The 19,385-nt window shown below is 59.9% G+C and overlaps 2 protein-coding genes across 5 annotated transcripts in view; one reads left to right on the top strand and one right to left on the bottom strand.

Moving 5' to 3' along the window:
- Window positions 1-8,973: 8,973 nt before the first annotated feature.
- On the top strand, window positions 8,974-12,904 carry HIC1 (HIC ZBTB transcriptional repressor 1). Its single transcript, XM_004433301.3, has 2 exons — window positions 8,974-9,092; window positions 10,544-12,904. The coding sequence occupies exon 2, from the start codon at window positions 10,564-10,566 to the stop codon at window positions 12,703-12,705; it is 2,142 nt and encodes a 713-aa protein (XP_004433358.1). The 5' UTR covers window positions 8,974-9,092; window positions 10,544-10,563; the 3' UTR covers window positions 12,706-12,904.
- Window positions 12,905-13,713: 809 nt separating this feature from the next.
- The window catches only part of SMG6 (SMG6 nonsense mediated mRNA decay factor), a 208,297-nt gene continuing 202,625 nt past the window's right edge, over window positions 13,714-19,385 (bottom strand). For all 4 annotated transcript variants that reach the window (XM_004433296.3, XM_087440643.1, XM_087440642.1 and 1 more), the window contains 3 exons: window positions 19,136-19,347; window positions 18,741-18,822; window positions 13,714-15,498 (listed from right to left, as the gene is read on the bottom strand). In XM_004433296.3, coding sequence (XP_004433353.1) covers window positions 15,368-15,498; window positions 18,741-18,822; window positions 19,136-19,347 — 425 coding nt within the window. In that variant the 3' untranslated portion in view covers window positions 13,714-15,367. The remainder of the gene's footprint in view (window positions 15,499-18,740; window positions 18,823-19,135; window positions 19,348-19,385) is intronic.

Below are 19,385 nucleotides of genomic sequence, written 5' to 3'. Positions count from 1 at the left end.
CTGGCCATCCACACAGCCTCCAGGGCAGCACCAAGCAGGGAGGAGTTTGCAGTTATGAACGTGCACACATTTACACGCGCACATTTTTGGTACAAGTTTTGAGTCCCAAGCTGAAGGAAAGGAGGCCGTGGTGACTGAATCAGGGAAGAATTTACATCTGACAAGTGTTGGCAAGATACCACCTGGCAAGGCTCTGCCTGGGCCACATTGAGTTTAGGCTTCCTCCATCCTGATCCCTGAGAGTTGTGTGCTGGCCTTCTGTCAAATCCTAGTTTCTTGTGTTCTCTGCTTTCTCCTCCATAACTGCCTTAGCCCTTCTGTACTATGAGCTTGAAGGGTAGGATGGTGCTAGACCTTGGATGGAGGCCAAAGACAGCACGGAAGAAACCTTTTTCCAAACTTGACCCCATTTGCAGAGTTTTTTAGATTGATGCTACTCTGTAGTGATCACAGCTGAGGCCTAAGCAGCCCATCTGGTTGGGAGTGCAGTGAGTTGTTCCAGGCACTCTAAACACTGCCCACTTTAGCCATTTCCCCTATTTGCCCCCTCCTGCTGCCGGCCCTGCTCTCTGACTTCAGCCCTGCTTCTGCAGGCTCACCAGCTTGTTCCTTTTCTGGAAGATTACAACAGGCCCTGTCTAGCCTTCAAGCATGGTTGCCCCCAGGAAGTTTAGCAATTGAGCAGGAATTAGAACTAGGGGATGTGGCACAGATACTCCAGGCCATTTGGAAACAATCAGCCTAATATCCCTTAAATTACCCGAAATTCTGAGTTCACTACAGATAGCAGCTGTCCAAGACAGAAAAGCTGGAATTACCTGCCCAGACAGACCCAATGTACTGGGTTTAGAACCTTTACAGCAGAAAATGGGGGTGCGGGGAAAGTTCCTCCTTGCTACGGTCTGCCTCTACCTTGCTCTTGGTGGTGTAAAGGGATTCCTTCCTTGGCAAAAGGAGGAGACTCTGAAATGGACTGAATTACTCCTACACACCTGTTGGATTTGGCCCATAGAATTCTAGAAAAATTGGATTTATGGAATTTAAAATTCTAGGAATTTCACACAAAAATTCAGATTCCTGGCTTCTCTAGAAATAAGCAGTTCCTAATGGAACACAGTAGATCTGCAGTTCAGGGCTCATGTGCCCTTATGGCAGTCATAGGCTGCCCCCTTTAGCAAGGTCTCGAGAGGTGAAAATGGTGATGATTTACATACACAGCTGCTGCCACTTGAGATTACCTGAAAATGGTGATGATTTACATACACAGCTGCTGCCACTTGAGATTACCGTGAGGATTAAAGGAGAGAGGGGAAGGTAGTTTGGGGAATGTTAAGCCAGGGCTTCAAGTTAGAAGAGTGAGGGTAGAGCAGAGCAGTAGTAGGTAGAGCAGAAGAGTTCATGCTTGGGGTGAGGAGAATTCCTCCTGAGAATCACAAAATGTCCATGCTAGAAGGAAACAGATCATATGGTCCACTGGTTCCCAACAAGAGATATGTCACCTGCCATTATGCCCTCCAGGAACTCTGGAGAATCTTAGGGGGTTATGCCTCACCCCCTGTGCCCCGCGCACACACAGATTCTACTGACTAGTTGCATGAGGATCATGTTAAAATTTGGATTCCTGAGGCCAAGTCCAGACCTACTGAGTCAATCACTGGGACCCAGGAATCTGCATTTTGAGAAACTGTCCCTGCTCATTCCCATGCAATGTAATATTTGAAAACCACTGCCTTAGAGAGTAGAATGTAAGTCTCTGGTAAATATGTTATTTGAAAAAAGCCCCCATGTGATTCTCATGCACTCCACTAGGGAGGGGAAGCAAGCTCTCCAGTTAAGAATCATTGATGTGGGCCGGCCCTGTGGCTTGGCAGTTAAGTGCACGAGCTCCGCTGCTGGCGGCCCGGGTTCGGATCCCAGGCGCTCACCAATGCACAGCTTCTCCGGCCATGCTGAGGCCGCGTCCCACATACAGCAACTAGAAGGATGTGCAACTATGATGTACAACTATCTACTGGGGGGCTTTGGGGAAACAAAGGAGGAGGATTGGCAATGGATGTTAGCTCAGAGCCGGTCTTCCTCAGCAAAAAGAGGAGGATTAGCATGGATGTTAGCTCAGGGCTGATCTTCCTCACCAAAAAAAAAAAAAGAATCATTGATGTAACATTTTCAATTTATAACTAAGGAAAATAAGATCCAGAGGATAGAAAGGAATATCATTTATTGAGTGCTAGCTATGGCAGACATTGTGGTAAGCAGACGTTTTAGAGTTGCCTAATTTAATCTCACAACTTCATGAGTAGATACTATTATTAACCTAATTTTACAACTGAGGAAACAGACACAAAGGGGCTAAGTAACTTACCCAAAGTTGGATTCAAATCCAAGAACTTGCATTCTTGACCTTTATTAGGCATTGTTTTCTCTGCTGCACCACAGAAGATGAGCAGAGAGGCCACCACTCACTACCGTTGGGCTGTATAGCCTGTCTGGGCATCACCTTCCTAAGCCATAAAACAGGTTGGGGATGGGGTGCACTAAATGATTTCCAAGATACTAAAAAACCCTAACCTTGTACAGTCGGTCCTCTGGTTTTTTTCCCCCTCTGACCACCTTCTCCAGAGGGGTTCATACTGCAAAAGACTTGGTCTCTTCTTTTCAGAATAGCCCTACCATTTCTCTTTTCTACCTCTCAATCCACCTTCGATTCCTAAAGCTCTTGGGAGAGAGAGTCCCTTGGCAAAGAAACCCTCAACAGCCCCGGTCCCAGAGCTTCTGCTTAGAGAGATGTGCCCCCCTCCCCTCTTCATTCTGCCTAAGTGTCCAAAGCTAGGGTCTTCCCAACACCACCACCCCCTCACAAAGACATAGTAGCCTAATAGAATACTTGCGATGGAAATAGGACTCTGCGGTTTTCAAAGGTTTTTACTTACATGATCCTATTTGATCCTCAAACAGGCCTGCCAAAAAGGAGGGATTATCATCTCATTTTACAGAAGGCTCAGAAACAACATGGCTCCTTAAATAACAACCAGCTGATGATGAAGCCAAGTTGGACCTCCTGCTTCCCAGTGCACTACTCCCACCTGCACACACTATGATCTGCCCACAGATGTCCACAGGGTTCCAGAATCAAGAGCATTTTAATCTAAGATCTCAGGGTCCTTGGGTGGGAGGAAGGCAGCATGTGGGCGTTGATTAGTTGTGAAACCAGCACCAACTGTCTTAGAAGTAATTTAGAAAAGGAGGGGATATGGAGATGTAAAGACAAACTGGATTAATGGGTGGCAGGGCTGGGTTGCATTAACCATTCTCAACACTGTCCCTAGGGAAGTCCTGCGCCCAACAGCCCAACAGTCAGCTCCTGCAGTAGGTGATGTTGGCGGTGGCAGGTGACATAGACAATGTTTTTGAAGAGGTCATTGTTCACACTTCACTGGCACAACAAGACTTCAGCCCCTCTGATATTCACTCCCCCTCTTTAGGGCTAATTTGAGACACTGTCAAATAGAGACAATGTCTCAAATTGGAATCCGGCACCTCTTCGAGATAGACTGAGGTGAGGATGCGGATATGTTCAGACAGCAGTTGAGGGACCAGGTTAAACTACAAGCCCACTGGCTTCCTGAGGGTTGGGGACCCTTCTTATCATCCTACATGGCTCAGAGGGAGAAAGAGTTGGGAAAGGAATGAAGGGAGGCTGGGACTCCATCAGGAAACGGGTTCAAGCGTTACTCTTCGCCCTCTGCCTACTAAAGGGGTTTCCTGGAAGAATGAGGTTGTGGCGTATTTAGAAAAACTTTCCACCATCTACCCCCTTCAATCCCCAGGAGGCAAACAACATTTTTTTCTTGTCTCCAGGTCCCAGCAGCCTCCCTCCCACCGAGGAGATAAAAAGAACCCAAATCCCAGAACTACCCCTTCTCTCACCATCCCCTGGCTGCAATACCGTAGCTAGGAGGACAGGACGGTCACTGAGTCGGAGGGTCAGACATACTCCGCAGACGGTGCTTCCTTCTCTGCCTGGGTAGACGCGCGGCAGTCAAACCCAGGAGTAGCCCGCCTCTCTGCGCCGCACCTCCCGCCACCCCCGCAGAGCCGTCGGACCTTCACTCCCCGCCCCCGCTTCCTCCTGCTCCAGGTCACCCCCATACCGGGCTGGCAATGCGCGGCGCGGCGCGTGGGCGTGCTGCGGGGCGACCATGGCTGTAGACTGTTACCTCCGGTTCCCACAGTAACAATCGAAAGCCACGGTTGCCCTGGAGACGCGGGGGCGGGGCGCGCACTACTGACGGCATCGCGGCAGCTCCAGTCAGGCTGACGTCAGGACCGCGGGGTGGTGGGGGGCGGTGGCGGCGCGGGCGGGGGGCGGCGCGCGCGGCGGGGACCGGGCGCGGGACTGCTCGGGGGCTGTGCGATGTGCCTGTGGGCCGGCCGCCCCCCTCAGCCCCTGGGGACCAGCAACAGGACGACCCGATGGCGGCGCCTGAGCTAGATCAGCACCGCGGACAGCGGCGGCGTGGGCAGCGAGCGCGGGACTGGGAGACCCCGGGGACAGAGGGGCCGGGGGCGCGGCAGGCGGCCGGGTCCGCGGTCCTGGGGCGGGGCCAGGCGTCGGTGGCCGTGACTGGAGACTGTTACTGAGGGCGGCCCGGGCAGTAAGCAGTCTAGAGCCAAGGTGCCGGCGCGCTGCCCGGGCGGGAGTGCCTCTGTCGCCCGCAGCTGGGGGCGCTGCTGCTCTTCCTCCCCCGCGTCTCCCGCCCTTCTCCGCCCCAGCGCTCGCGGACAGGCACGCGGCCCTTGACGTCAAAGCCCTGTGACGTCAAAGATGTCCCTGCGGAGAGGCACTTCCGGCGCCAGGGCGGGGGGGGCGTCGGTGGGGGTGGGGCGGGGCCGTCGGGCCGAGGCCCCGCCCCCGCCTGGTCCTGAGAGGACAGCTCCTCGCGCAGAGGCGGGAAGTCGGAGGCGCTGAGGGACCAGCCCGACGGGACAGGGTGGGGAGGGGGCGCCCCGGCTGAATGCGGGGCGGGAGTCCCGAGAGAGCTGCGGCCCGGGTGGCGGGAAGGTGGGCGTCTGTCCCTGGCCGGGGCCCCCGCTCAGCCGGCCAGGGGCAGCGAGGCTGAGTCACCGTGCTGCGGGGAGGAGGAGGAGGGGGCGCCAGCACCTTCGCCCCACTTTCTTGGGAGAATGGCGCAGGAGCGCCAGGAAAAGCCGCGGGGACTCTGGGGTCCGTCCTCTGTTCGATGCTCCTCCGAAGTGGCTGCGTCTCCATCCAGGAGCGGGCAGGTGCTGCACGGAGTTCCGTGTACGCCTCCGGCCCGGCTCCACCAGCTGCGAGGGGACCCTCGGCCCCCACCCTGTCCCCAACCCCAGCCCCGTAGAGGCCCTCCAACCTGCTGCTTGCTGGTCTCCTCCTTGCCCTCCTGTCCGTGTCCGTGCATCGGTCCATCTGTCTCCCGTCGGTCGGTCATTCCCGCTTACCTGTCGAGCCGCGTCGCGCCCGCGCCCGCGCCCGCGCCCGCTCGCCTCCCGCAGCCCGGCTGGCGCGGCGGCTTTTATAGGAGCGCGTAGTACTCGTGCGGCGGCTCATTCATGCGGCCGCGGCTCCTACACACTGACGCGCTGCCGACGTCAGCAGGGAATTTAGGAAACGGGAAGAGGGGCTATTTATAGTGGTGAGGCGAGGAGGGAGGGTGGTGGGGACCGAGGCGACAGGGGGCTGAGAGGGGGAAGAGGGCGCACGGAAGCAGGAACGGGGAGGGGGAGCCCGCGCCCCCTGTGCCGGTCTACCAGGGGTTAACTTTCCGGAACTGCGGGCTGGGGGCCGGCGGAAGGATAGTGCTGGGATGCCGGGAGGGCGGCCGGGGCCGTTACATGTTTATTCACTCTGGGACACCTAGGGGCGCAACCCCATCTCGCCCGCCTTTCAGAGGTCCTCACCAGGTAGCCCCCATTCCCATTCCTCACTTCCTGGACCCGACCGCTCTGTGAAGTCACAAGATGCCCCGCAGCGGCGTTATACAGCAGGGCCACTGCGGGGGGCAGGAGAGGAAGCTGGACCCGCGGAGGGGCCTACGGCAGCATCTAGAGATGTGGCGTCGGGGAGATGGGGAAGAAGAGTGGGGGAGCCCAGGGGTCCCGGAAGGCTTTGTAGGAGGAGGCTGGGCCTGGGAGGGAAGGCCCAATGGGGGTCCAGGTACCAGTCAGAAGTTGGAGTCCCAAAGGAAGGCAGAAAAGTTGAGGAGGTGGCTTGGACTCCCCAGAAATGAACAAGGGGGTCCTCTATGGGACAGTTGGGAAAAAGGTGGCAGGAGAAGGGGGCGAGAGGAAGAGGCAGCCTCATCAAGTGGAGGGGAGGAGGACAGGTTGGCAGTGCCATTTTCAGAGCCTAGCACGAAGCAGACCGCGTTTAGGACCCATTTGTGGAATAATGGGAATTGGCAGAGCTCATATAAGGATGATAATGAGTGAAGGAGACCAAAGGCTCAGCAGCTTGGCAGAGTGGGGTCTCCAGGGGGTGGCGGGGCAGAGACCACTTCCTGGAGGAGTTACAGTTCTTGGAGATCACAACTGGCAGGAAGGGCCCACACCATGTAGTCAGAGTTCCCCTGGACAGGAGCAGGGAAATGAACGACCCTGGCTTAGCCTAGCTCCATCAATTGAGGAAGTCTCCAAATGGGGAAGGGGGAGAGTGTGCAGATTGAGGAGCTGGACTGGGGTGAGGAGGGGTCAGCACCAGCCAGGGCAGGTGGAACTAGGGAAGGAGGGAAAGGTCAAAGGTTGAAGAAGGGAGAGGTCCATAGGAGGGCAGCTAGGCTGGAGGAAGTTCTGTGAGACCCTCCCATACAGATGTAAGGACAGCTTGAGGGTAGGGGCTGGGGCAGTGAGTTAACTTGGGGAGAGTGTTGAAGAAAAACAAAGACAGTGGGCACAGCAGACCCTAGGGTAGGTTCACAGTGGACAGACTCAACTGCACAAAAGAGACGTGGGGCTGAGGGGCTCCTTGTGGGGCTAGGATCTGGCCCCATCAAGAGGATGAAAGACTACAGCAGAAATGGGGTCAGAGAGGTCATGCACACTTTGGGATCTGGCCTCCTAGAGTTCCCATTTTTTTTTTGTATCCAGTCTTTGTCCCAGTGGTTCTCATCTCCAAGGAATGCCTTCCTGCCTGGGGGAAGAACTCCTATTCATCCATCAAAGCCTGGCTCTAAGAGCGCTTCTTCTGAGGAGCCTTCTAGTCTCCCCCCAGCACTCCATACATTTTTCCACCTCAACGCACCACATGTCCCTCCGCCAAGATGTGGGGGTCCGTCTCTCCTAGAGGCCGGCAGCCCCGGAGCCCACAATTTTCATTCTTGGAACCTCACTACTTCTCTAGTGAGGAGACCGTGGGGAGACAGAGGAGAGGACTGGGATAAGACGGATCCAGAACACGTAGTAGAAACAGGGTGAGGGCAGACTCCAGACACGAGGGGAGTCAGAAGGTCCCGCGGGGACCAGGAACCGCCGCCTGGCCCCAAGGCCATGAAGTCGCCTGCGGAGGAAAGTGAGCCTCTGGGGGGCGCCTGAGACCTTGGTGTCTGTCAGCGACCGCGAGTGGCTGCGCTGGCAGCCCCTCAATGAATGACTCAGCCACTACCTCTGGCGGGGGCGTGGGGGCGGAGGACCGCAGCGGGGCGGCGAGCGCGGCCCCCACCTGCCCCGCCGCCCTGCTAGTTGCTAAGCTCTTCAAGGCCTTGGAGAGACGCGATCTGGGCGAACCTCATCGGTTACTATGGTAACTGAGCCCCAGCCTCTCGCGCGCGGCGGCTGAGGGAGGAGCAGCCAATCAGAAGCCGCAGGCGTTCTCGGGGACCCACTCCCACCCCCCACGTGTGGGCGGGGGTCAGGAGGTGCGAGGAGGAGGCGGAGCGTGGGCTGCGGCGACCCCGCGCTCTCTACAGGCGCGTTGCAGCGGCGGGGCCGGGCGCTGACACTTCCGGAGTAGCCGTGCGAGTGTCCGATCGCCAGTGCGGGGTCCCCTCCCTCCGAGAAGGGGCGTCACTTGCAAGAACCCGGCCTTTACGTGGGGGTGCGGGACCTTGCGGGGGATCCCGGGCTGCAGGCCCTCCTGTCACGTTTCTCTCGCGTCGGTGGGTTGCAGACGAGGTGGCCCAGGCATGTCCCTCGGAACGGCTCACACGGGGAATCTGGGGGCTGGGGTCGCTTCTGCGGGACCCCCAAGAGGCGCTGTCCAGCCATTCCCTGTCGAATATCCTGGGGTCCTTCCAGAGACCTGCAAGTTCAGGGCGGGCTGTTTGGGTACCACGTCTGCCCAGGTCCACGGAGAGTCCTACGTGGCAGCCCCCGGAATGTCCCAGAAAGCCAGGGCTTGGACTCCGGAAGGGGGCAGGTGTGTTCTGTGCAAACAGGCGTGCCCGCAGGTGTCAATGCCTGGAGACGGTCTGGGTGCAAACGTGTTTATTCTGTGCATACCTAACCCATGTGGCTGAGTGAGGGGGGATGTGTTGGGGTGGTGGGTACAAATGGACAGTTCCATCTAGGAATGTCTAAGGAGAGTCCCCTAAGATCTTGTCTACCTTCTTCTCCCTTAGGATTTCCGTAACCTCCTTCCCACCATCTACTGTCACCAGAGTCCCCTCCTTGCAGGCAGGACTTCTCTGAATAGAAATATGTAAATGGGAGCGTTCAGCTCAAAACCCCAGGGTTTGTGGGACTCGCAGGTCCGGGGCCTGGGTCCCCAAGTGGGCACATCTGGGGGAGTGAACCTGCGAATAGGCCCCCCTCCCAGGTCCAGCTCCGCAACTACGAGCCTCCAATTCAGGTACGCGGGAGGGAGGTCGCGGCTGTGCCGCGCAAAGCCCTTCGCGGCCGCGAGGTGGCGCCATAGCTGCAGCAGCGCCCCCCGGACCGGGCAGCTCCAGATAAGAGTGTGCGGAAAGCGCGGCGGGGCTGAGACGCGACCAGGACGCGGGGAGGACGGACCAGCAAGACAGACCGACCGGGGGCCCGGCGGGCGGAGGGCAGCGCAGCGCAGCCACGTCCCCCCTGGATCCGCTGGCAGCCGGGCCCGGGGCTTCCGACATGCCCCCCAGGTGGGTCCTGGGGCTGGGGACCAGGAGGGACAGAGGACCCGGAGAGCCCGGTCCTCGCGCCCTGGCCGCCTCGGGCGCATCCTCCGGCGCGGGCGCCCCAACGCGGCTGGCTTTCAGGGCTCGGGGTGTCGCCCCTAGAGGACTCAGGACCTCTGGGCCGCTGCTCTGCGCCGGGTTCACGGCGGGGTCAGTGGCCCGGGGCCGGCTCTGCCCGCACATGGGCTGAAGAGGCTAGGGGAAGGGAAGGGGAGCTGGCGGGCGGGGCTGGCAGGGGCGCTGCCCTGGCACAGCTCGGCGCCTGGCAGCGGGGCGGGTGGGGCCCTGGCTAGGACTGCCACCGCCTCGGGGAGGGAAGCCCGGTCGGGCTGCGGCCGCAGGTAACGGGCCGCGAGGCCCTGCGGGCCAGGCGGGGAACAGGGTCGGGCGGGCGAGCGGGCGGGCCGGGGAGCTCAGGGATCGGCTCAGGCCCTGCGACCGCCTGGCTGCCGAAATTGGGGGCCGAGAGGAAAAGCTGGGAGCCGAGGGACCGGGGCTGGCGCGCTCCTCCTGGCCTGTCTGAAGTTGGGAAACTTTTCCCCAAGTTTGGGACGGCGGAGTTCCCGTGGAGAAGGGGCCGAGGGGAGCTGGGGAGGGAGGCGCCGGACCCGCGAATGCAGAGCAGAGGCCGAGGCCCGGGGCCGGGACGCGGGTGGGGCGCAGGCCGGGGTCAGGGCCGCAGCCGGCTGCGCGCCGTGCCCGCCCGGGGCGCTGCCCCCTCCCTCCCCTGGGAACTGCGTGGCTCCCCCCTCCCCCCCACCTGCTTCCTGCCTCAGCCTCCTGCCCCGATATAACGCCCTCCCCGCGCCGGGGCCCGGCCTTCGAGCTCTGCCCAGCAAGGCAGCCGCTGCCTCCTCTCCCCGCGCCGCGGCTGCCGCCCGGGCCCCAAATGAGGGCCTGACAGACCCGGCCAGGGCGGCGCCACGGCGGGCACCGCGCTCCCCTCCTCCGGATCACTTCCCCCAGCTGGGGCAACTTCTCCCGAGGCGGGAGGTGCTTTTTACTCGACTCCCTTACATCCCACTTAGGCAAACTTCTCGGCCCTGAATGACTTTTCCTGAAGCGGACATTTTCCTCAAATCGGGTAACTGTCTCCGAAAGGGTCACTTCGCCCGAACAGTTTTTTCCTCGGAAGCCCCCACAAGCCAGCCTGTCTGCCGGGCGGCATCCGGGCCCAAAGGTGCAGGCCCGCCCGGCCTTCTCTCCACTAGCCACTCTCCTGCTCCTTCTGGGCCAGCCGGCCCGCCCAGGCTCCCACACTCGGAGGCTGCCGATCCTCCGCCAGTGCCCAGGCCGCGGTGCTGATGCCCCGGCCTAGCCGAGGGGAAGGGGAAGTGGAGGGGAGAAGCACCGGGCTGGGTCCAGGCAGCAAGGGCTCCCTGCGGCTCTGACCCAGCTGGTGTGTGTCCCCGCAGGAGATTGTGCTGGGCAGACGATGCTGGACACGATGGAGGCGCCCGGCCACTCGAGGCAGCTGCTGCTGCAGCTCAACAACCAGCGCACCAAGGGCTTCTTGTGCGACGTGATCATCGTGGTGCAGAACGCCCTCTTCCGCGCGCACAAGAACGTGCTGGCGGCCAGCAGCGCCTACCTCAAGTCCCTGGTGGTGCACGACAACCTGCTCAACCTGGACCATGACATGGTGAGCCCGGCCGTGTTCCGCCTGGTGCTGGACTTCATCTACACCGGACGCCTGGCTGATGGCGCAGAGGCGGCGGCGGCGGCCGTGGCCCCGGGGGCCGAGCCGAGCCTGGGCGCCGTGCTGGCCGCTGCCAGCTACCTGCAGATCCCCGACCTCGTGGCGCTGTGCAAGAAGCGCCTCAAGCGCCACGGCAAGTACTGCCACCTGCGGGGCGGCGGCGGCGGTGGTGGCGGCTATGCACCCTACGGGCGGCCGGGCCGGGGCCTAAGGGCCGCCACACCCGTCATCCAGGCCTGCTACTCGTCCCCAGCCGGGCCGCCGCCGCCGCCCGCCGCCGAGCCGCCGTCGGGCCCCGAAGCCGCCGTGAACACGCACTGCGCCGAGCTGTACGCCTCAGGCCCCGGCCCGGCCGCTGCCCTCTGCGCCCCGGAGCGCCGCTGCTCACCGCTCTGCGGCCTGGACCTGTCCAAGAAAAGCCCGCCGGGCTCCGCGCCTTCCGAGCGGCCGCCGGGCGAACGCGAACTGCCCCCGCGCCCAGACAGCCCTCCCAGCGCCGGCCCCGCAGCCTACAAGGAGCCGCCGCTGGCACTGCCGCCGCTGCCGCCGCTGCCCTTCCAGAAGCTGGAGGAGGCCGTCCCGCCTCCGGACCCGTTCCGTGGCGGCGGCGCCAGCCCGGGACCCGAGCCCCCCGGCCGCCCCGACGGGCCCAGCCTCCTCTACCGCTGGATGAAGCATGAGCCAGGCCTGGGCAGCTACGGTGACGAGCTGGGCCGGGAGCGCGGCTCCCCCGGCGAGCGCTGCGAGGAGCGCGGCGGGGACCCGGCCGCCTCGCCTGGGGGGCCCCCGCTAGGCCTGGGGCCGCCGCCGCGCTACCCGGGCGGCTTGGACGGGCCTGGCGCGGGCGGCGACGGCGACGACTACAAGAGCAGTAGCGAGGAGACGGGCAGCAGCGAGGATCCCAGCCCGCCCGGCGGCCACCTCGAGGGCTACCCATGCCCGCACTTGGCTTACGGCGAGCCTGAGAGCTTCGGTGACAACCTGTACGTGTGCATCCCGTGCGGCAAGGGCTTCCCCAGCTCGGAGCAGCTGAATGCGCACGTGGAGGCTCACGTGGAGGAGGAGGAGGCGCTGTATGGCAGGGCCGAGGCGGCTGAAGTAGCTGCCGGGGCTGCCGGCCTAGGGCCCCCTTTTGGAGGCGGTGGGGACAAGGTCGCTGGCGCCCCGGGCGGCCTAGGCGAGCTGCTGCGGCCATACCGCTGCGCGTCGTGCGACAAGAGCTACAAGGACCCGGCCACGCTGCGGCAGCACGAGAAGACACACTGGCTGACCCGGCCCTATCCATGCACCATTTGTGGGAAGAAGTTCACACAGCGCGGGACCATGACGCGCCACATGCGCAGCCACTTGGGCCTCAAGCCCTTCGCGTGCGACGCGTGCGGCATGCGCTTCACGCGCCAGTACCGCCTCACAGAGCACATGCGCATCCACTCGGGGGAGAAGCCCTACGAGTGCCAGGTGTGCGGCGGCAAGTTCGCACAGCAACGCAACCTCATCAGCCACATGAAGATGCACGCCGTGGGGGGCGCGGCCGGCGCAGCCAGTGCGCTGGCGGGTCTGGGGGGGCTACCTGGCGTCCCCGGCCCCGATGGCAAGGGCAAGCTCGACTTCCCCGAGGGCGTCTTTGCCGTGGCCCGCCTCACGGCTGAACAGCTGAGCCTGAAGCAGCAGGACAAGGCGGCCGCGGCAGAGCTGTTGGCGCAGACCACGCACTTCCTGCACGACCCCAAGGTGGCGCTCGAGAGCCTCTACCCGCTGGCTAAGTTCACCGCAGAGCTGGGCCTCAGCCCAGACAAGGCGGCCGAGGTGCTGAGCCAGGGAGCGCACCTGGCTGCCGGACCCGACGGCCGGACCATCGACCGGTTCTCGCCCACCTAGAGCGCCTCTCGCCGGCCCGCCTCGTCGCTACCGCGTGGCCCGACCCGCGCCCCCAGGGAAGCGGCGGCGGCAGCGAGCAGGCACACCGCGCCCGGACAACTGTAGTAGCAGCGGCAGCGTCGCCGCAGTGGCGGCGACCCCACCTCTCTGCGGCCTCACCTGGCCTCACTGCTTTGTGCCTTAGCCTGGGGGTGGGGGTGAGGGGAAAACCCCGGGACGGGGGTGGGATGGGGGAAGGGAGATTTATATTTTTGATATCAGCTTTGACCAAAGGAGACCCCCGGCCCCTCTCCGCCTCTTCCTGTGGTTTGTTGGCCCCCTCCTCGGCTCCGTGCTGCTCTTGGGGGGAGGGGTGTCACTGTTGGGGCGCTCCCAGCCCTACCTCCGGCCCTTGCGACCACACCCATTCTCACTGTGAATCTCCCCGCTGGGGTCGGAACGTTGGGCAGAGTTGGGGAGCGGGGAGGGGACTGAGCCGGCCGGAGGGCCCCCTGCCCCCGGCTCCCGCCCACCCCGGGACTGATAATGTGAAGTTCCTCATTTTGCACAAGTGGCACTAGCCCCAGGGCCAACCCTTCCCTCCCTCTGGAGTCAGAGGGCTGAGACAGCCCTGGCCTACCCAGTCTCCCACTCCCGTGGTGTCCCCCCTTCCCTGGGGCCCCGGACCATATTTATTGCATGCGCCCCGGGCGGCCCCCCACCCAGAGCCCAGGCTGGGCTGGGCTGGGCTGGAACGTGGTCTCTTTAGCTCCCTCCTCCTCGTTTGTATATTTCCTACCTTGTACACAGGCTCTTCCAGAGCCGCTTCCATTTTCTATACTCGAACCAAACAGCAATAAAGCAGTAACCAAGGACCCCGGACCCTGCTGCTCTCCTCCACCCTGCACAAGGACCTGGGTGGGCTGCACCAGGGTGGGTGGAGGGGGCAGACACGTGCCCTTATACAGGTGCAGAGGCTTGGACCGTCTTCCCTCCCCAGTCCCAGAGACAGATCAGCAAGAGGTCAGGTATGTTTCATAACTAAAAATTTATTAAGGAAACAAAACCAGTGCTGCAAATGGGACAGAAAGCAGAGATGGGTCTCCCACCCACCCAGTCATCGGCCGTCATCCAGGGGAGAGGATCTCAACAGAGAGGCTGGGGCCCCTGTACCCAAAAAAGCCTGGTCTTCTGAGGCCCTGGGGGACTCATACCCCCAAACTACTGGCCGTGGCTCTCCTGCACAGTCCCCCTCCTTCTGGCATAATCTTGGGCCTCAGGGAGGGCACAGCCTTGCTCCCATCCTCTGGGAAAGCTATCAAGTCAGAGGGGGCTCTGGGGGATTCCCCTACTGGTCCCATCAAAATTTATGCCTGGCTCCTCCTCAGAACCCCGTCTTCCCCTAACTCTCCTTCATCCCTGTCCCTGGGTTGGGAGAACCCATTCCCACTAGAGAGCCCCCTGAGGCTGAGAACGCGAGTGCCAGCTAAAGAGGCAACAAAAAAACTCCAACGCCAAAGGGCCCCTGTGTCAAGTTCTTCCAGGGCAAAGCTAGAAATAGGGTACAAACTTCAGGCTATCCTCAGGCTGGGCTGTACAAACCTGGAAGTTTCTCAGAGCACAGGGGCCTGGCAAAGAAGGTCAGGGGCAGAAATGCTTTTTTAGGTTCCTGTCACAGGTACCAGAGGAGGAAGATTCGGAGTGAAAGCCCCCATGGGGGAACTGAGGCGAGGCAACTGAGGGGACCAGGGAGGTGAGAGGGGTCAACTATAAAGGGAAGGAGGGTGAAGGGGATGATTCAGGAAGGAGACAGGGAGGAGAGGGAGAGGAGAGGGGAGGGGAGAACTGAGAAGAGCCTGAGGAAATTTCGTGAAGTGGGGAACTAGAGCAAAAGGAAGGCCTATGAGGGGAGAGGGAGCAGGCAAAGGCCGCTCAGGAAGCATGGGCCTGAGACTAGATGCCCCTTCCCTTCTCTCTAGACCCATGACCATCCAAGGGGAGAACAAGTGGCAAAGTGCAATGGACCCAGGTTGATAGGGCAAGAGGAAGAGCAGCGGTGTGTGTGTGTGTGTGTGTTGGGGTGGGGTAGAAGAGGTGGGGCCTAGGGCTGCTGTTCAGGACATGGTGTCCAAAACCCAATTTGGGTCCACGGGGAATCCAGGCCTCAGGGAGAGAGACAAACTCCGGGCACTCTCTTCATGGCATGACCAAAGCCTCTTGGACACATTCAGGACAGGGGTTCTGAAGAACACTAAAGGGATCCATTATTTCACCTGCATCTGATAGAAATTCTAAACCCCCTGCCCCATCTCCTGCTGAGAAAGTGGCTGAGTCCCGGGGCTCAGAAGGCCTTCCCCCAGCCCTTGAACCAGACAGGGGGAGGGAGAAAGGCTGAGAGCGTGGGCGGCCTATCTGGCTCGCCGACCTGCTGTCACTGCAGTCAGCCACCTCCCTGCTAAATCTTGGCAGCCCAGGAGGGTCCCAGCAGCTTCTGCCCGACCCTTGGGAGGGGCTCTGTGAGGAGCAGCTCCCCCACAGCATGGCCACGGTGTGGGTTGGAAGAGGATGGTTTATTGTCTGGGTGGATTGGTGGCTCAGGCACGTAGGTATCTTCTGTGCTACACTGGGCACCTGGTGGCCTCTCAGGAACGGTTCCACGGGGGTGGGCCCCAGTGAAGCCCCCTCAGCCCACCTGGGCCCACGTGAGGAAGGCGGGGATGTCCCGCACGGGCACATTCCTTGTCAGCGCCTTCACACGCAGGTTCCGGTCATCTGTCAACAGCACCACCTCCCGCAGGAGCCGGATTGGTTCCTCTGTTGGCATGAGAGAGGCGAAGGACTTCACCAAGGGCAGTAGGCAGAGGCACTGGCTGCCTCCCCTCTCTCTGGAGGGAAATTTGGTCCTGGGGGGTCAAGGCCAGCCATCTCTTGGCCCTTTCACAAGTGCTTTCCCTGACGCAGACAATCAGCTGAGGGAGCCCCAGCCCTACTGGCTTAGAGAGGGCCAGGCTCCCCCGCCAGGAGCCCCGCCTCCAACATAGAACTGTGCTGCTTCATGCCCAGAGAGCTGCCCAAGCCACCAGCCTCCACAGACCCCTCTTCCCAGGACTCTGAACTGAGGCAGAAGAGCCCCTTCCCTTCTACTCCTTCCGACCGCATGGCTGGTCCTGGACTCACAATACCCCTCTCTTTTTGCACGTCCTCTCCCTCCAAGACCAGCAGTTGATGCTTTGGGTATTAAGAGGTAGAAAACTCAAGATGGAATACAAAGTGTATCCAGGGCTCCCGGATGTGAGGAGAGGGGTCAGCTCATGGGAGCTCTGAGGAGAGGAGGGCAAGGGTCCCAGGCAGAGCCATGCCAACATGGCCCTGAGTATAGCCAAAGGATTTCCTCTATTAAATAAAAGTAATTCATGCATATGGTGAAAACCTCTAACAGTACAGACAAGGAAAAAGGAAAAGGTAAGGGAAAAGGACATTGTCCTCCCAGTTCTCTCCCTCCATGTTCTGTCTTGTTCCCCAGGGGTAGATCTATGTATGCTTCCAGATTTCCTTAGGCCCATTTACAAGTATATATACTTGTTATATAAGCATTTTTTTCCTACAATATTACAATCACTAGCCATACTTACTTTATTCAAATTTTATGTATTTTAAAGATCTTTCTATATCAGCACAAACAGAGAGCCTCATTCTTTTCAGATGACTTTTTTAGCAGGATGTCTTCTGCCCAGTCTCTTCTCCTAATTCTCTAACCTTTTAATGTAGCAGGGAGAATTTAAACTGGGGCCAAGTACTCAAACGAGTGACATCCCCACCCCTGGTAAAGCCCCTCCAGTGGCAGGTCCTCTCCTCAGCTCCAGGTTGGGTGTTTCCTGATGGGGGTCCAGCAGACACAGTGAGGCACAGGAAACCTCCTGTGGGGCTTACTGACTGCGGGGGCTGGCAGGGCTGGGGGGACTACAAATGTCCATGTCAGATTTGAGTGGTCTCAGGATTGCCAGCTCCAGGCAGGGAGGCTGAGAACTGGCTGTCAGCCTTGGGAGGAGTTTGGGGGACGAGGGAGGGAAAGGCTCATGGGGCTGATGGTGGTGACAGAAGGGGAGAGGTGGAAGGAGGGTGTGATGGAAGGTGACAGGCTGTGGTGGGCAGAAAAGGAGAGGAAGGCAGCCCTGGGTAGAGGGGATGCTCTGAGATCGCTCAACTGCCTCGGCCTGGCCCCTCTGGGGTGTGTGGGGTGGGGTGGGGTGGTGTCGGGTGGTGCTGTGTGGGGCTCCCAGCTGGCTGCCTGGTCTGTCCGCAGCCCCACCATTCCTGCCCTGGGACTCACACTAGGAGAGTCCCAGGCCTTAGGTCAGCCAACCAAGGCCCAGCATTGCTGGCAGGGGTCTGCAGGGGTTTCTGTGGATACTTTGAGACATTTTTAACAATAAACATCCTCTGTTTTGACACTGGTAACTTCACTTTGTTAGAAACCAGAGACTGTCATCTTGTCAGGCCCCATCCGCCATAATCCACATGATTTTAAAATTCAACATCGTTTACACATAAACATTTGGTGACGGTTTCTCTGTGAATCTGACAAGTTAATCTGCTAAGAATTCACACTGACAAATGGGGTTTGATTACACCAGCCGTTGCTGATGTAATTCTGATAGGGGCGGTCCCCAGGATGGCAATGGGTTCCTGTAGGCTGTTTGGGGTGAAGTGGGGGTGGGGAGACTAGTAGGGCCAAAGCCAAGATGTGTTTCTGCTAAGAAAGAAACAGCTCTGAAGCTGGGTGGGGCCACAGCAGTATCTGAACCACACTTCCCAACAAGGCCTTCTGCAATCCTGCCTACCTCTCCCTCAGAAGGTGCCCCTCTAGGAAGCTGCCTCGGAGCAGAGCCCAGGCCCCTCTGTTTGGCTCAGCCAGGACTCCTTTGTACCACTGGAATGCTCCAGATCTGACTCTATGGGACAGGATGTGCAAGCCACGTGGCAGGACCCCTCTGAAGAACAGCAACTGTGGGCTTGTTGCTAGCCCTGGTACAGAGACTTAGACAGGAGTGAGGGCTTCAGTGCCATGGGTGGGAAGAACAGCAGGAGAGAAGACCATGCCCAGACCAGCCTGGAAGCCAGGGCTAGGAAAACGAGCAAAGACGAGAGATGGGCAACAACGACAAAAATAAACGACAAGAAACACATATACGTAGACAGAAACCAAATGGTGAGAGTTATCAGCTCTGCAGATGACACTGAGCTAGGAAGTCCTAGGAATTCCTTCCAAAAGAAGAAATGTCAGCCTCCCGGGAGTCAGGAGTAGAAACCCCCAAGCCTTGCTGACTCTGAGGCTGTGCAGGAAAGACAGTTCTGGGTTGAGGGTGAGGTGTTCAAGAACCTGGAAGAGAGCCCCAAGGTAGGCCTTTGGTCCAAAGAAGGGATTCTGCTCACCAAAAGGTCTTGAAAACTGGGCTGAGGGCTCAGTCCTCAAGCTCTCACCTGCCTCCAAAGTGCTACAAGTGCACAGCCATAGAGACAGGAAGAAAAAGCCCATTACTTGCTGGGGAAGTACCTCCACCCTCGGCCTGACAGGAGTAAACATTCAGGGATGAACTGAGAGGGTGAGCAGGGCCAAGAAAAGGGAGGTGGGCCCCAGGGACCACTGGGGACTGTCTTCTCAGTGCTGCAGAGGGCTGGGCTCAGGAGCCCATGGCCAGAATAAGCTACACTGAATCATAAAGACATTCTTGCTGTCAGAGAACTCAGTGAGGACCCAAGAAAGGAAATGGATACACACCAAGTGGGAAAGCTCACTGCCTAGAGCCTGGCTTCCTGGGCTAGGCCCATCTCTAGTTGGCCCAGGGTCCACCTGGGGGTGGGAGAGCTGTGACAGGGAAGTCTCACTTCCATGAGGGCAGGAAACTGGGCTGACCTCAGGCTTATATCAGGCCTGACCCCTGATTCTTCAAACTTCCCAGGCTGGAGTCAGTGAAGGGACCCTTCCCTAGGGCTGAGGATTGTAGGACGAGGTAGGGTGCGGGATGGATGTTCCCAAGGCAGAGGCAAAGCTGTACCTTTGTTGGTGGGCATGAAGTCCTTAGCCTTGTCTTTGCAGTAGTGGAGGCAGCAGGAGAGGATCAGGTCATCATTGTTACCCTGGAGGAAGACAGTGTGAGAAGTGCCACTGAACAGGAGGGGGCGCCATGTGGAGGAGGCACAAGTATCCTCTGCCTCTGGGGTCCTGGGGAGTGTAACATCCCAGAGTCCCTCCCATACACACCCTGATCCTGCTTGGCTGGGTCCAACTGTGTCAAGAGTGATCTAGAGGGCAAGGAATTCTCCCTCTGGGCCTCGATGGTGGCTGTCCCCTCAGCTGCCCAGGCTGACTGACCTTCCTGTAGCCCCTCCCTCCTGAAGACCCTGTTCTGAAGGCTGGCTGTGGGCTTTGCCTTTCTGCTGGGGGTCTCACCAGCTGGCCAGTGATGTCCTCACTGCGGAAGGCGATGGATTCCAGCTCATTGCCACGGCTGGTCAGAGCCCGTAGGCAAGTGTCCCGACTCTCAAATCGCCGCTCGAGGAACTCGATAGACTTCCGGGCCTTTTCCTGCACCACACGGGCATAGCCCCCAGCCCGGTGGTCTGTCTCCTGCCCCTTGGCCAGGCCGTCCAGCTCATTGATCACTGATGAGACACAGTCCCACAAGGTATCAGCCTCAGCA

The sequence above is a fragment of the Ceratotherium simum genome, chromosome 16 (genome assembly GCF_057802395.1).
Source record: "Ceratotherium simum simum isolate JZ-2026a chromosome 16, ASM5780239v1, whole genome shotgun sequence".
Lineage (NCBI taxonomy): Eukaryota > Metazoa > Chordata > Mammalia > Perissodactyla > Rhinocerotidae > Ceratotherium > Ceratotherium simum.
The sequence above is the reverse complement of the archived record's forward strand: the minus strand, read 5'-3'. Positions and strand labels throughout refer to the sequence as shown.